The sequence below is a fragment of the Humulus lupulus genome, chromosome X (genome assembly GCF_963169125.1).
Source record: "Humulus lupulus chromosome X, drHumLupu1.1, whole genome shotgun sequence".
NCBI classification, from domain to species: domain Eukaryota; kingdom Viridiplantae; phylum Streptophyta; class Magnoliopsida; order Rosales; family Cannabaceae; genus Humulus; species Humulus lupulus.
The window spans coordinates 46,759,903-46,776,075 of NC_084802.1; the positions used below are offsets into that span (position 1 = coordinate 46,759,903).

The window sequence follows — 16,173 nt, forward strand, 5'->3', positions numbered from 1 at the left end:
AAATACATGTTTGTGAAGTCCTGCGCTCTGAGTAGATGACTAATAAGTCTCCAGCTCTAAGGAAGATGACTAATAAGTCACTCTGAGGTAGATGACTAATAAGTCATTCTTTGAACAGTTGAATAATAAGTCACTCTCTAAATAGATAACTGATAAGTCCATCTCAGTTACATGACTGATAAGTCTATCTCGATTAAATGACTAATAAGTCTATCTCGATTAGATGACTAATAAGTCTATCTCGGTCAGAAGACTAATAAGTCTATCTCGATCAAATGACTAATAAGTCTATCTCAAAGGTCCCATACCCTCCTAGCCATGTGATGTGTAGGTCACCTTAGCCTTTCCAGCTCTGGCTCTAAGTAACTAGCCTTTAGACTAGACAAGCGCTTTTAGTTTTCATCAAACTTGAGGTCGGTCTAGCATTAATGCTCATGATGAGTCATTCAATGAACATTTCGATTAGATCTAATCTTTTCGGCTTGTGTTAAACACGCTAAAATCATCCTTGACTCATAAGACAATGCCATACAACCAGTGCTCGGTACCACTGCCGAACTTGATTAGTAAGTCACAACTTCACAGTTAATACCGACACCATTGCCGATTCTGACTAATAAGTCAGTGCCATTCACAAGTGAGCAAGATTTGCTATGCATTTGATATGCAATCAATGTCCACCCTTAAACACTCAACATGCCTCAATAATAACCATGCATGTCACATATGGGGTGCAGTTTTCTTACCTCTGGTTCGAGTGAGAAATTCGTCAAGAACGTCCCTTGAGAACGATCGATCCTTTGATTCTTTAACAGTCACCTAGTCATAACCAAATATGGGATTCCATCAATAAAATGAATAATAAAAGGTTCCCGGACCAAGACCTAGCCTCCGATACATCAAATCCCACTAAACCGGGTAGTAGGAATGATCCCGAGGCTTAAGCTTTGGGATTCCCACGATGAAAACACATTTCTGGACAAAAATGTCACTAAGGGCTGCGGCCCTACTCCACCATGTCGTAGCCTGCCTCCCAAACAGAGGCGCCTGCGCTCCAGCCCCCACACATGTCGCGGCCCTACCTTCCCCATGCCGCGGCCCAACAGCCTTCCAGGACCCCCTTGCTTCTTCATCAAGCTTAGTTCGCAGCGCTCTAGAACAGAGCCGCGACCCCACCCAAAACACAGCCAAAAACCCTTGTTTTTCCTCTTCGAACTCAATTCAAAACCTCACTAAAACACTTCCAACTCCACAAAACAAAGTTCCCAACTATTACCACAACTTGTCCATCATATAACCAACAAAACCTAAGCCTTAAACCAATCAAAACATCATCAAATTCCCATTCCTATGATAAAAACTCCAACCTCAAAACTAACACCAAAAACATAGTAAGGAACCAGAAAATTGAACTAAAACCTTACCTTAAACTCGAATTGAATCCTCTTCAGTGGTTGAACACAAGCCTAAACCCTTAAGCCTCAATTCCCGAGCTTGAACCCTCAATTTCAGCTTCAAAAATTTAAAGGAATAGGGTGATAATCGGGGAGAGAAAGGAAAGGAAACACTCTGTTTTTCTTAAGCTTCAACAGCTTCTTAAAGTTATATATATCCTTCAGGTCAAAAGACCAAAATGCCCCTAGGCTTATCTTTTTTCCATAACAGCCCCCAAGGGTAAAATAATCCTTTTCCCATCTAATCCCGCTAATCATAATTAACGTCCTCTAATTCCCATTACTCCCAATATTCTCAAATACTAATAAATCACATCCCAGTACCCTTTAATTTTCGGTATTGTTCTAATCACCAAATTATTCTGAGACTCACCCCGAGCCCCGAAACTAACCACGTTATGACCAGACCGATAAATTACATTCAAAGATTGCCTCATGCCGAATGGCTTGAAAAAATCCACATATGATATGGTATTATTCATAATTCACCCACATGCATGAAAATACACAAATGTGCCCTCAACGGGCCAAATTACCAAAATGCCCTTATAATGAAATGCGGACCTATATGCATGAATTTATCATCATATAATAATATAATTCACATAAACATGCATGTAATCATTTAATAGTATAATAAATCAATTATGGCCTTCCCGGCCTCCTAATCAAGGTCCTAAACCTTATTAGGAAATTTGGGGCATTACATTAACCGAGTTGCTGCCTGCTTCATGCTAAGTCGACATGACTAGGCATGCTGATCCGGATAGGAACGTTACCATTCAACAAAGCATAGACCTCTTAGTTCCCCCATATGACTTTAGCCTTTCCTCTAGGACTATCATAGTAGATAATACCTTACATATTAGGAGTGCCATTTTCCAACAGTATGGAACTTATGTTCGCCACAGTATAATTTTGTCCTCTGGCTCACTTTTTCCAGTCTCAATGCATGCAGAGTATGACACGAGCTCAAAGGATGAGCTTGAGCCTGATAATATTCCTCCCATGCCTGAGATTGTACTACCCGAGTATCCTTCAAACCTAGTTATCCTCAATCTAACTAGTCCTTATTCAGTCAGTCCCATTCATATTCCAAATCTGATAATCATAGACTCCTCCACTAACTTAGAGGGTATGGTAATGATCTTCTTTACTTGTTTTATCAAGTTTTGTTGAAGTCTTTCTAATCCTCTTTTGTTATTTGCAAAAAAAGACATGACTGATCTAGTTGCAGCCATCGGTACCTCCACCTAGCAGTCAAAAAAGCTAGGGTTCTTGTTGCGAATTTTTACTACTGCGCAAGTATACGCAATCGAATAAACAAGTAATAGTAGTAGAAATATATTATCGTTCCGTCAGGGAATTGATCTAATAATTACCAATAGCAAACTTTTATTTCTATTTGACTAATGAAATTTTAATGACAATTAACAATGAACAATAAACTAAGAAAGCACAATTTAATTAACGAAATTTAATATAAGCGAAAGATTAGAGTATTCTAATTTCATCAACCTTCAATTCTATTCAATCAATAATGCACCTAAAATGTTTCTTTGATCTATGGTTATAGCAAGTTTACTAATGACAATTCTATTCTTTCTCAAGATATAAAATATTCAGTTTACCTATGAATTCTCTACATGTCTGTGATAAATTCTACACATAAACCGAATTAAGAACAAAAACCTAATTGCTACACAAACCAATTTGATACTTTCGTTCTAAATTGAAATCTATGTCTATTGTCTAAAGCTATTCCAATTCTCACTTTTCAGATATTGAATTAAAACCAATAATCATGCAACAGATGGCCAATCAATTACAAGCATTAAACATAAGAACAATAGATAACCATAAATTCAAAGATTCATAGAAATTGCATTAAAGACGAATAGAATTTCCAGTGACTACATTAAAATACTCTAAATAAAGATTTAGTTCATAATATTAAACTTCATCACACAATCTAAAATTCAAAAGCATAAATAAACACAAACAAAATAAACGTGGATTCTTCTCTGTTTTTTTCCCTTTGCCGTCAGAATGCTTCCTCCTCCTCTGTCCCTTTCGATCTTCTTTTTATTCTTTTTACAAAAATCCAAAAACCTACGAATTTCCATGAAAATTTCCAAAAATGCCCTTGTGCCGATATATCGCCTATGATGCTGCGATATATCGCATGGCGAATGTTCTCGATAAAAACGCGAGTTTCTGACGTCGTTCTGCTTAAGCCGAAATTTGGAATTCCACAAGTGGCGATATATCGCCCAAGACAGGCGATATATCGCCTGTACCATATTTCCCAATATTAGCCAATTTTCGGCTACTAAAACAAACATTTATCCAAATTCTTGAACAAATCAGAATTATAACGACAAACTGCACAAGTTCACCAAACAGATTAAATAGAAACATTCTCTTGAGAAAAACAACCAAATCAATCTAAAAATGTTATAAATAAGTGTATATTTTGTACGCTTATCACACCCCCAAACTTGACTGGTTGCTTGTCCTCAAGCAAACAAAAGAACGAATAAAGAAACAATCCAAAACTAAAAAAAACTATTAGATGACTTAACTTCACAGAAAAATTTAAACTAAGACTGGGGCATAAATTTTCTCAAAAATTCCAATTCTTCTTCAATCGCTCAACCAATGCTTCAGATCATGTGACTAGAATTTCAACATATCAATAATTTCTCCAAATACTGTCATTCATGCAAATACACATTTCATTTAACAAATACCGTACAAAACATAATTTTACAAGTATCAACATTCATTCATACCACAAACCCATCAAAATTCACCATAAGCTTGCTCAATTAACTTGTCTCCACTAATATAAAATCTGTATCAAGTAGATCAAAAGGACTTTTATAGGCTCATAACATTAGGCTTAGGTAAAGGTAGATAAATAGTCATTTAGGCTCGAAATTACCATAAGCATATAAACCTTGAAACCAACCAACTTTCTCTTCACCACACCAAAAATCACCCTTTTATACAATTAGAGAGAGAGAGAGATTACATACTTTCATCATTTTCTTCTTTTATTTTTATATCATTTTTTTCTATACTTATCACTTTTTTTTTCAAATCACACTCCCCCAAACTTAATATTTTCTATATGTATATAATCAAGGAGTGTGACAAAGTGATTTTTTTTTTTTAATCTCAAAAACTTCTCTCTCTCTTCTTTTTGTACAATCATACTACATTCAAATCATACAAATACCTCACAATTTTCCATTCTTCTTTCCCACAAATTATATGCTTATGATAACAAAGGAAAAGGAAAAATAATGAAGTTAGGAAATTTAGGCTCAATAGTATAATCAAGAACAAAAACCAAAGCTTTAGGCTCAAAAAGGGTAACTAAGGATAAATTTTTATGGGTTAGCTGGAAAGGCTCAAACGTTTACCAAAAAAAATTGCCTAAATCATCTCTACTCAATACTTTATTTAGCATTTCGTCTCAACAAATTAACTAAGCAAGTTCTAGCTTATTTCAACATCCACCATACATACCAATTCCCACAATACTTATAAACTTATATAATGTAAAGCATAAATTAAATAAAACACATATAATACACAAATGACAATACTCTGATCAATTAACAACAGGTTAAGCACACAGTCTACATATTCAAAGCATCAGTCTAACAACATCAAAGAATTAGCATAATTCATCATTGAAGCCCACCTGTCTTAGTCAATAACAGTTTCGTACAGTCATCCAAATAAAAAAAAATATCAAAAGAAAAGTAAATAGTCCCCCAAACTTAAAATAAACAGTGCCCTCACTGTTTCATAAAATCCAAAGGACATGAACTAAAAGAAAAATAAAAAAAATAAAATAACTAGAAAAAACCTGACAACCGAACAGTTACTTTTCATCGTCATAATCTGGAGGCAGCTGATATGGCTGGCGCAATTCTGGAGGACATTGAGGAAAATCATTGAATCCTGTATAACGCGCAAATGCCCCACAAAAATCGACCATGTAATTCGTCATGTGGAATTGACGATCTCGAATATCCGCTTGACCATGCAACAACAGCTGTTGTTGTCTCTTCAACTCCTCAATGTCTTGTTGCATGGTACTATACTGCCGAGAACTAGAGCCTTCAGAAGCTCTAGAAGTAGATGGTTTTCGCCCCTTTCTCTTTGGCCTAGTGGTCTCAGGTTGCTCATCAGTCGGTGGCAAGGACAGCAGACTCGGATCAACAGGCTCATATCCCAAACCAGTGGGTCGAGGAACACCCCATAATTCTCATCCTGATGTAACACTGATTGATGACTAATTACTGGAGACTGTTCACAGACTTCATTAACGTTCATTGGCACGCCTTGATCCTTACATAGACTAGTAATTAATGAAGCATGGCCATGACCACCAGATGTGGCCCCTCGCGCAATGTAACTGATACTCTCTGCAATGAGCCTCCCAATATTGATCGACTTGCCCGAACAAATACAATAGAGCAAGTAGAGACGTTCAGTAGTCACTTCCATTTGTTGAGTGGAAGGCATGAGAGTACTGATGACGAACCTATTCCACAGCCTCCCATATGGACTCAAACATGTATCCCTGATTGATCTTGGAGTAACCATGTCACTCCCCATTTTGTAAGTAGAATCGGGCTTCGTCATTTCCCTTAGGAGCAAATCATAGTCCTTTTCTGCGGCCCCTACGCGATAATCGTCATCCCATGGATCATTTAGACTGTAGAACCTGTTGATTACTTGCGGAGAATAGCAAACCTTCTTACCCCGAACTAACACTGTGTGATCATCCCGCTCGACAAAAGCGTTGGCATAAAACTCCCTTACCAAACTGATATTAGCCAAAAGTTTTGGCTCACACAACTGCTTCCAATTCCTATTTATAATCATCTATGGGAGTATGCCATCCAATTCACTCGGCCTAAAGTGAGATTCCACAATCAATGTCTTATTTTTAACTATCCATTCCTCGAATTTATTCTGTGCAGTGGGGCTAACAATGGTATGGGCAATAGTTACATTGGCTCGTTGGACGGTGGACATGGTCTTTGCTTTCTTGGGAGCCATAGAGTAATTGAATCACAAAAACACAAGTAATAGTCTCTGAACACACTTATAATCCAAAATCCACTCAGAAACACACAAGAATGTCCAAAATATTCCAAAACCAGTCACTGAGTAATTTTATCGAACAAGTGTGCGATCAAGAAAAAGTGGCCAACAAAGCTCAATGAACCCCACAATCTGTCCCAACTGTGTAGAATATTCTCCCAAGACAATAACAACAGTACACACAAGCTAATCTTGCAATAGATTCGAAAATTTCATCCAATGCCCAACACAAAATCTAAGTTCTTCAAATTTCTCAATAAAGCATCAAACACACCAAACATAACAATGTACCTTGAAAATCTTGGAGAATGATGATGATAATGTGGTGAATCACGGCAATAGTCAGCCCCTTATGCTTGATGATGGTAGGAAACTTGAGAGAGAGGTTTTTGTGTGAGAGGAAAAATGGGAGAAAAATTGGGGAAAATTTGAAAGAGGGTTCGGTTCTGTAATAGGAGGCGAATTGGGGTTATATTTTGTGAAACATAATGATAGGAAGGGATCATGTGCTCCCCACGTGCCCTTTTTTTAATCAAAATATACGACCAGGCGATATATCGCCTATATGTGGCGATATATCGCCACATGCTGTATGCCGAACCATGCCTCTGACTTGCGTGCCGATACTTCGCCTCCACTACCCCCGATATAGCGCAGCCCAATTTGCTTTAGTCGATATATCGCCTAGAAGTGGCGATATATCGCCACATGCAGTATAGAAAACGGCATCTCTGACTTTGCTGCCGATATTTCGCCTTGACCACTCCCGATATATCGCCTCCTCTTGTACATGAGCCGATATATCGCCATTGTGAGGCGATATATCTCCTGTGACCGAAAAAAAATTCCAACTTTAAAACCAAAAATCCCCTCCGAATCGGTTGTCCAGGCGATATATCGCCTAAACACTATTCAAAATTATCAAGTTTTTTTTGTTTTTTTGTTTTTTTTTTTGTTTTTGTGTTTTTTTTTCACGTTTTTCACGATTCTACTACACTAAAAGAAAATAAAATATAATGTCAAATGAAAACAAAAATAAATTACAAAATAATGAGGTGCCTCTCAAAAGCGCTGTCGTTAACGTCATTTAGCTGGACGCTGCTTTCCTTTCCTTCAAGAATCCACCAGTGTAATATTGACCTTCGTCTCAATTTCGCCTCCATAGTAATGCTTCACCCGCTGTCCATTAACTTTAAACGGCAAAGAATCACCTTGTTGAATCTCCAAAGCCCCGTATGGAAAAAAATTTGTAACATTGAATGGCCCCGACCATCGAGACTTTAATTTTCCCGGAAATAACTTGAGACGGGAATTGAATAGCAGCACCTTATCGCCCACTTGAAAAGTCTGATTGACAATATTATTGTCATGCCATTTCTTTGTCTTCTCTTTGTAGATTCTTGCATTCTCGTAGGAATCATGGCGCAATTCATCTAACTCATTCAGTTGAGCTAGCCTTAATGCTTTCGAAGCGACCGGATTGAAATTCAACTTCTTTAACGCCCACTGTGCCCTATGCTCCAATTCAAATGGCAAGTGACAAGCTTTACCATATACAAGACGGTAGGGAGAAATACCAATTGGCGTTTTAAAAGCTGTCTGATAAGCCCACAACGCATCATCAAGCTTATTCGACCAATCCTTTTTATTAACTTGCACCATCTTCTCTAAAATCAGCTTAATCTCCCGATTTGACACTTCCGCTTGCCCATTTGACTGCGGATGATATCCCAATGCCATATTGTGTTTAATTCCATACTTCTCCATTAAAGAATCAAAAATCTTATTGGCAAAATGAGTCCCTTCATCACTTATAATCGCTCGAGGTGTGCCAAAACGAGAGAAAATATTCTTTTTCAGAAACTTGACTACCACTTGAGCATCATTAGTTGAAGTAGCAACTGCTTCAACCCACTTACTTACATAATCCACCGCCAATAAAATATACAAATTACCGAACGACGGTGGATAGGGTCCCATAAAGTCAATACCCCAAACATCGAATAATTCAACCTCCAATATATTAGTGAGAGGCATTTCATGACGTCTTGAGATATTACCTACCCTTTGACAACGATCACACCGTTTCACATAGTCATAACTGTCTTTATACAGAGCAGGCCAATAAAATTCACATTCAAGGACCTTTGCAGCAGTCCTTGCTCCCCCAAAATGTCCACCAGTAGGCGATGCATGGCAATGAAACAAGATGTCCTTCATTTCTCTTTCAGGCACACATCTTCTGATAATCAAATCCGGGCATTGTTTAAATAAGAAAGGATCATCCCAGTAGTAGTTCTTCACATCATGATAAAAAAAATTCAGTCTCTGCCCAACAAATTCTGGTGGCACTACATTGGCTGCCAAATAATTAACATAATCTGCAAACCATGGCACAAACTCATCCTCCACTACAAATAATTGTTCATCTGGGAAACTCTCATTAATCTCTCCTGCAGCAAGTTCTGACTTATCCCCCAACTCAAGTCTTGATAAGTGATCCGCCACCAAATTCTCTGTACCCTTCTTATCCCGAACCTCCATATCAAACTCTTGTAAAAGAAGTACCCAATGAATAAGTCTAGGTTTAGCATCTTTCTTAGCAATAAGATGCCTGATTACGGAATGATTAGTATACACAATAACTTTGTTCCCCATCAAATACGACCTGAATTTATCGAATGCATAGACAATGGCAAGAAGCTCCTTCTCAGTGGTGGCATAATTCAACTGAGCGCCATTTAGTGTTCTGCTGGCATAATAAATAGTCTGAAATACTTTGTCAACACATTGCCCCAGAACCGCACCCACTGCAAAATCACTTGCATCGCACATTAACTCAAATGGCTGGTCCCAATCCGGTGAAATTACTATAGGTGCCGATACCAACTTCTGCTTTATTATCCTGAAAACTTCAAGACACTTCTCATCAAACTCAAATGGCACCCCATTCATCAACAAAGCCGAGAGTGGCTTAGAAATCCTGGAGAAGTCCTTTATAAATCTTCTGTAAAACCCCGCATGACCAAGGAAACTTCTCACTCCCTTAACTGAAACTGGAGGCGGCAAATTCTCAATAGTAGAAATCTTAGCCCTATCAACCTCAATACCATTCTTAGACACCTTGTGCCCAAGTACTATGCCTTCATTTACCATGAAATGGCATTTTTCCCAATTCAAGACTAGATTCGCCTCTTCACATCTTCTCAGCACAGCCTCCAAATTCATTAAACAATTGTCAAAAGAAGACCCCATCACAGAGAAATCATCCATAAAAATCTCAGTGCTCTGTTCCACTGTATCAGAGAAAATAGCCATCATACACCGTTGAAAAGTAGCAGGGGCATTGCACAGACCAAACGACATACGACGGAATGCAAAAGTACCATATGGGCAGGTGAAGGTCGTCTTTTCTTGATCCTTAGGTGCAATGGCTATTTGATGGTACCCTGAATAGCCATCCAGAAAACAGTAATACTGATGTCCAGCCAATCTATCTAACATCTGATCAAGGAAAGGCAGTGGAAAGTGATCTTTTCTGGTTGCTTTGTTCAGTTTACGATAATCTATACAAATCCTCCAACCAGTTACGGTACGCGTTGGGATAAGTTTGTTATTGTCATTCTTCACCACTGTAATCCCTCCTTTCTTAGGGACTACCTGAACTGGACTCACCCAACTACTGTCGGAAATAGGATAGATCACCCCAGCATCTAACCACTTCAAGATCTCCTTCCTTACCACCTCTTTCATTGCTGGATTCAATCGACGTTGTGCTTCAATAGAGGGCTTACTGTCATCTTCCATCAAGATCTTGTGCATAACAGTGGATGGACTTATCCCCTGAATATCTGCCAACGTCCATCCAATTGCCAACTTATGGGTTCTCAACACCCTTAACAATTTTTCCATCTCCTCATTAGAAAGAAAAGAAGACACAATAACTGGTAAAGTCTCCTTCTCACCCAGAAAAACATAGTGAAGATGTGCAGGCAATGATTTCAATTCCAACTCTGGAGGTTTCTGAACTGATGGTAATGGTCTCTCAGGTCCTTGGCCCAAATCTTCATATTTTCGATTATAAATTGGCCCTTTAGAATTCAACCACTGTACACACTCTTGGACCTCACTGTCTAACTCAGCATCTATATCTCTAATTGTCAAGCTCTTCTGAAGTGAATCCTCTGTGAGATTAATTTCTGCCACCGCTTTCTCTACCATGTCAACTTTGAAACAGCTGTCATTGACATTTGCAAACTTTAAAGCCTTAAACACGTTGAATACCACTTCTTCACCTTGAACTCGCAGTGTCAGCTCACCTTTCTGAACATTAATCAAAGCCTGCCCAGTAGCTAAAAATGGCCTGCCCAGAATGATTGGTACATCCATATCCTCCTCCATATCCAGAACGATAAAATCAGCAGGAAAAATAAACTTATCCACCTTCACAAGAACATCTTCAATAATTCCCCGTGGATGTTTTACCGATCGATCTGCTAATTGTAGAGTGACTGTTGTAGGACTAGCCTCCCCCAAACCAAGTCTTCTGAATACAGACAAAGGCATCATATTTATACTCGCCCCCAAATCACACAAAGCATGCTTACATTCAAACTTCCCAATTGTACACGGTATAGTAAAGCTCCCCGGATCTCTCAACTTTTGGGGCAACTTCCTCTGCAATATCGCACTGCACTCTTCAGTGAGCGCCACCGTCTCATACTCCTCCATCTTTCTTTTCTTTGACAGAATCTCTTTCATAAATTTGACATATCTAGGCATCTGCTCTAATGCCTTAGCAAATGGAATATTGATGTGCAGCTTTTTGAATACCTCTAAAAACTTAGAAAACTGTTTATCAAGTGTAGTTTTTCTAAGCCTCTGAGGATATGGAACTTGAACTGGCTGACTATCAACAAAGGGAGGACACTTGTTTGAACCCTGGTCGTCTTCAGTAACCCCATTCGCTTTTGTATCTGATTTCTCACCCAACTCTTCATTCTGAACCACTGACTTTTGTACACTGGGCTGCTCCACTTTCTTACCATTCCTCAATGAAATTTCTTGACAGTTCTCTTTAGGATTGACCACGGTATTACTAGGAAAATTCCCTTGCGGTCTGTTATTAAGCATGTTGGCCAACTGACCCACTTGTGTCTCAAGGTTTCGAATAGAGGATATGGTCTCAGCCATGAATTGAGTCTGAGTATTAGTGAGGGTCAACAAGGTTGCTTGCAACTCATTAGGCTTTTCTGGTTGCTCTTGCGGTCTAGGCTGGTGTGACGATGAGGCTTGATTCATAGGCTGTTGTGGCATGTGCTGCTGGTATGGCCCTTGAAACTATGACTGTTGGCTCTGATTGTTTCTCCATGAGAAATTTGGGTGATTTCTCCACCCAGGATTATAAGTATTGGAGAACGGATTCTGATAAGGCCTCTGAAAATTACCAACTGCCTGTACCTGAGCCTGATTAACTGGCATATTACCATACATGTTGGCCGCTGTACACTGTTCATACAAATGAGGCCCTCCACATATTTCACACCCTGATTGCATCTGTATAGCTTGGGCTTGAGCTGAGATCTTGTTTTGTTGCAACTGCTTTGTCAATGAAGCAACCTGAGCAGTTAAAGCAGTTATAGCATCTAATTCATGTACCCCAGCTACTTTTCTCTGTGAAGTATCTCGTTCGGCAGGCCACTGATAATTGTTCATAGCCATCACCTCTAACAATTCATATGCCTCATCAGCCCCTTTACTCATGAAAGCACCACCTACTGCTGCATCTATTATAGTGCGAGCAATACCGCAAAGCCCATTATAAAAATTGTGGACTAACATCCACTTCTCTATACCGTGATGAGGGCATTTCCTGAGCAGGTCTTTGAATCTTTCCCAAGCATCATACAATGATTCTCCCTCATTCTGATAGAAGTTATTGATTTCTCCACTTAACTTAGCAGCTTTTGCAGGAGGAAAGAACTTTGAGAGAAACTTCTGAGCTAGTTCCTCCCATGTATTGATTGAGTGGGCCTGTAGAGAAATAAGCCAACTTTTTGCCCTGTCCCTTAGTGAAAAAGGGAACAATCTCAGCCTTATTTCATCATCGCTCACCCCATTAAACTTAAACGTTGCACATAGCTCAAGGAAATTCACTATGTGCAAGTTAGGATCCTCATTGGGGAGACCACCAAACTGGACAGAAGTCTGGACCATTTGTATCATCGCCGGCTTAATCTCAAAGTTATTGGCAGTAATAGTAGGCGGCCTAATGCACGAGTGTACTCCTGTGACAGCAGGGAGCACATAATCTCTTAATGCTCGCACATTTTGGTCCTGAGCGATATGATTTTGACCATCATTGTTGTTAACCCCGTCTCTTTGGTTGGCAGCCATTGATGCTTCCAACCTCTTTTTCCTTCTGTTTTGTCTGCAGGATCTTTCGATTTCAGGATTAACAGGCACAAGATTTGCAGATCCTTCACGTCACATACAAAAGATTCACCTATTAAAACAAAATGCGACAACTTGGATTAGTTCAAATAATTAAAAACAGCCAAATTAGAATAAAAATTAACTATATTGATATTAATAGAATATCAATTCCCCGGCAACGGCGCCAAAAACTTGTTGCGAATTTTTACTACTGCGCAAGTATACGCAATCGAATAAACAAGTAATAGTGGTGGAAATATATTATCGTTCCGTCAGGGAATTGATCTAATAATTACCAATAGCAAACTTTTATTTCTATTTGACTAATGAAATTTTAATGACAATTAACAATGAACAATAAACTAAGAAAGCACAATTTAATTAATGAAATTTAATATAAGCGAAAGATTAGAGTATTCTAATTTCATCAACCTTCAATTCTATTCAATCAATAATACACCTAATATGTTTCTTTGATCTATGGTTATAGCAAGTTTACTAATGACAATTCTATTCTTTCTCAAGATATAAAATATTCAGTTTACCTATGAATTCTCTACATGTCTGTGATAAATTCTACACATAAACCGCATTAAGAACAAAAACCTAATTGCTACACAAACCAATTTGATACTTTCGTTCTAAATTGAAATCTATGTCTATTGTCTAAAGCTATTCCAATTCTCACTTTTCAGATATTGAATTAAAACCAATAATCATGCAACAGATGGCCAATCAATTACAAGCATTAAACATAAGAACAATAGATAACCATAAATTCAAAGATGCATAGAAATTGCATTAAAGACGAATAGAATTTCCAGTGACTACATTAAAATACTCTAAATAAAGATTTAGTTCATAATATTAAACTTCATCACACAATCTAAAATTCAAAAGCATAAATAAACACAAACAAAATAAACGTGGATTCTTCTCTGTTTTTTTCCCTTTGCCGTCAGAATGCTTCCTCCTCCTCTGTCCCTTTCGATCTTCTTTTTATTCTTTTTACAAAAATCCAAAAACCTACGAATTTCCATGAAAATTTCCAAAAATTCCCTTGTGCCGATATATCGCCTATGATGCTGCGATATATCGCATGGCGAATGTTCTCGATAAAAACGCGAGTTTCTGACGTCGTTCTGCTTAAGCCGAAATTTGGAATTCCACAAGTGGCGATATATCGCCCAAGACAGGCGATATATCTCCTGTACCATATTTCCCAATATTAGCCAATTTTCGGCTACTAAAACAAACATTTATCCAAATTCTTGAACAAATCAGAATTATAACGACAAACTGCACAAGTTCACCAAACAGATTAAATAGAAACTTTCTCTTGAGAAAAACAACCAAATCAATCTGAAAATGTTATAAATAAGCATATATTTTGTACGCTTATCAGTTCTTAAGATGAACATCTCCGGAGATGGGGGTGTTGGAAAAACAATCAGATTGCACAACGAAAATGGCATGGTGGGTATAGTTTTATTAACCCAAAAATTTCCTTCTCTCATATAAACATTTTATATGTTCAAGAAAACATCCAGACAGAAACATTAATATGCAATATCATTAATCATGCAATATATATAATTATACATATATTTATATATATATATCATATCCGCATTTATACAAATATTCAAGAACAAAAATATTTACATATTGAAGTCTATCAAGTGTCCTTGAGTCTTTTCCTATATATAATAATCTTCCTATCCAATGCTTTGAGTACTCAAACTACGATCTTCCAGAGTGTTCTCTACATCTCAAGATGTGTGGGGGCATGATAACTCTACAAAATAGAGTTATTTTACCACTTTTTTTGTGCTAATTGTTGTTTAATTCTTGAGTTTTTAATTGATTTATTAAGTTTTAAAGTAATTTTGAATTTATTAGGTTTATTTTAATTTTATACAATTTTGTGTATTTTTATAGTTATTTTGTTGTAAAATGTTGTAGTTTAATTATTTGAATTATTGTTGTGTGTTTAGTGGTAAAAATAAATGCATATTTGTTCAACTTAAGTGTCAAAACAAATTAAGTTTAAATTAATATTTTCTTTAAATTAATGAGATGTATTTGTATTTTGAAAATATTTTATTTGAAGTTAATTTATACTATTTGATAGAAATTAATTTGCAATTTTTTTTGTTAAAGGAAATCAAAGAAAGAAGTGGCACTTTTTAGAGAAAGGCAAAGAAAATGGCACCTCCAGCACTAGGCCCAAAGCCCACCTGCCCAGGCCCAATTTCAGCTTCAGAACCCCACCCCATGGTTTCCTCCTGGTGCACTTCCTCCTTCAGCCAATGCACTCATGCACCTGGCACCAAGTGTTAGAGAATATTATTTTATTGCTCAATGGAAAAGTGGAAAAACCAAAAATACAACTCTATGCAAAAATACAATGGACAATATAATAATGCTTAAATAAGTATTACAACTCAATTGCTCAAAATACAAGTAAATATAAAGATGTAGAAGAAGAAGATTACAAACTCAATACTATAACAATACAAGTAAATAAGAAGAACAAAAGGAACAAAAGAATGAAAACACAAACAAACTCTCACACAACCAAAGTGTAGAGTAGTGGGGATCACCAACTTGAACAAGGTTCAAGACCTTTGTCCAAAAGCTTATTTCCCCCTATTCTCTAAGCACTAAGGGATCTCTCTAGGAAATAGCTCTCTGGAATTATCAAGCCTTTTGGTGTATTTTTTCAGCCAAGTGCTTTGTGGATGAAAAATGGTGTGTCTTACAAGTGAGCATTAGGCTCCTATTTATAGAGTTTTGGGACACCCTTTGAATTTCAAATTCCACCAACCCCCATGGCTGTTACCAATGATTAATTGGATGTTTTATGGAATTAAAATAGAGATTTGGGAGTTACTTGGCTGTTGGAAACGTTCAAAATTGGATAAAAACCGAAGTTGGAAAATGTTGTCAGCCGCTCAGGCCGCGGCCTGAAAAACACGAGCTGCGGCCTAGCCTATTTTTGCCTCTTAGGCCGTGGCCTGAAAAACATAGGCAGCGGCCTAAGTCGTTTTTTTAGCAACCAATTTTCCAAATTTGCCAAAACGTTCCAAATTCATTCCCACTTGATTTTGTAACTTCCATACACATTATGGGAGTTAAAATCACATCTCTA

The 16,173-nt window shown here is 37.6% G+C and overlaps 1 protein-coding gene and 1 non-coding gene across 2 annotated transcripts; one reads left to right on the forward strand and one right to left on the reverse strand.

The window, feature by feature from the left end:
- Positions 1-11,924: 11,924 nt before the first annotated feature.
- LOC133805782 (uncharacterized) lies at positions 11,925-15,298 on the reverse strand. Its single transcript, XM_062243938.1, has 2 exons — positions 15,235-15,298; positions 11,925-13,063 (listed from the first exon to the last, which is right to left on the reverse strand). Exons 1-2 carry the CDS (start codon positions 15,296-15,298, stop codon positions 11,925-11,927), a joined length of 1,203 nt encoding a protein of 400 aa, XP_062099922.1.
- LOC133807885 (small nucleolar RNA R71) lies at positions 12,436-12,542 on the forward strand. The gene has a single exon (XR_009879771.1). It is a non-coding gene; the product is annotated as a small nucleolar RNA R71 (small nucleolar RNA).
- Positions 15,299-16,173: the final 875 nt, after the last annotated feature.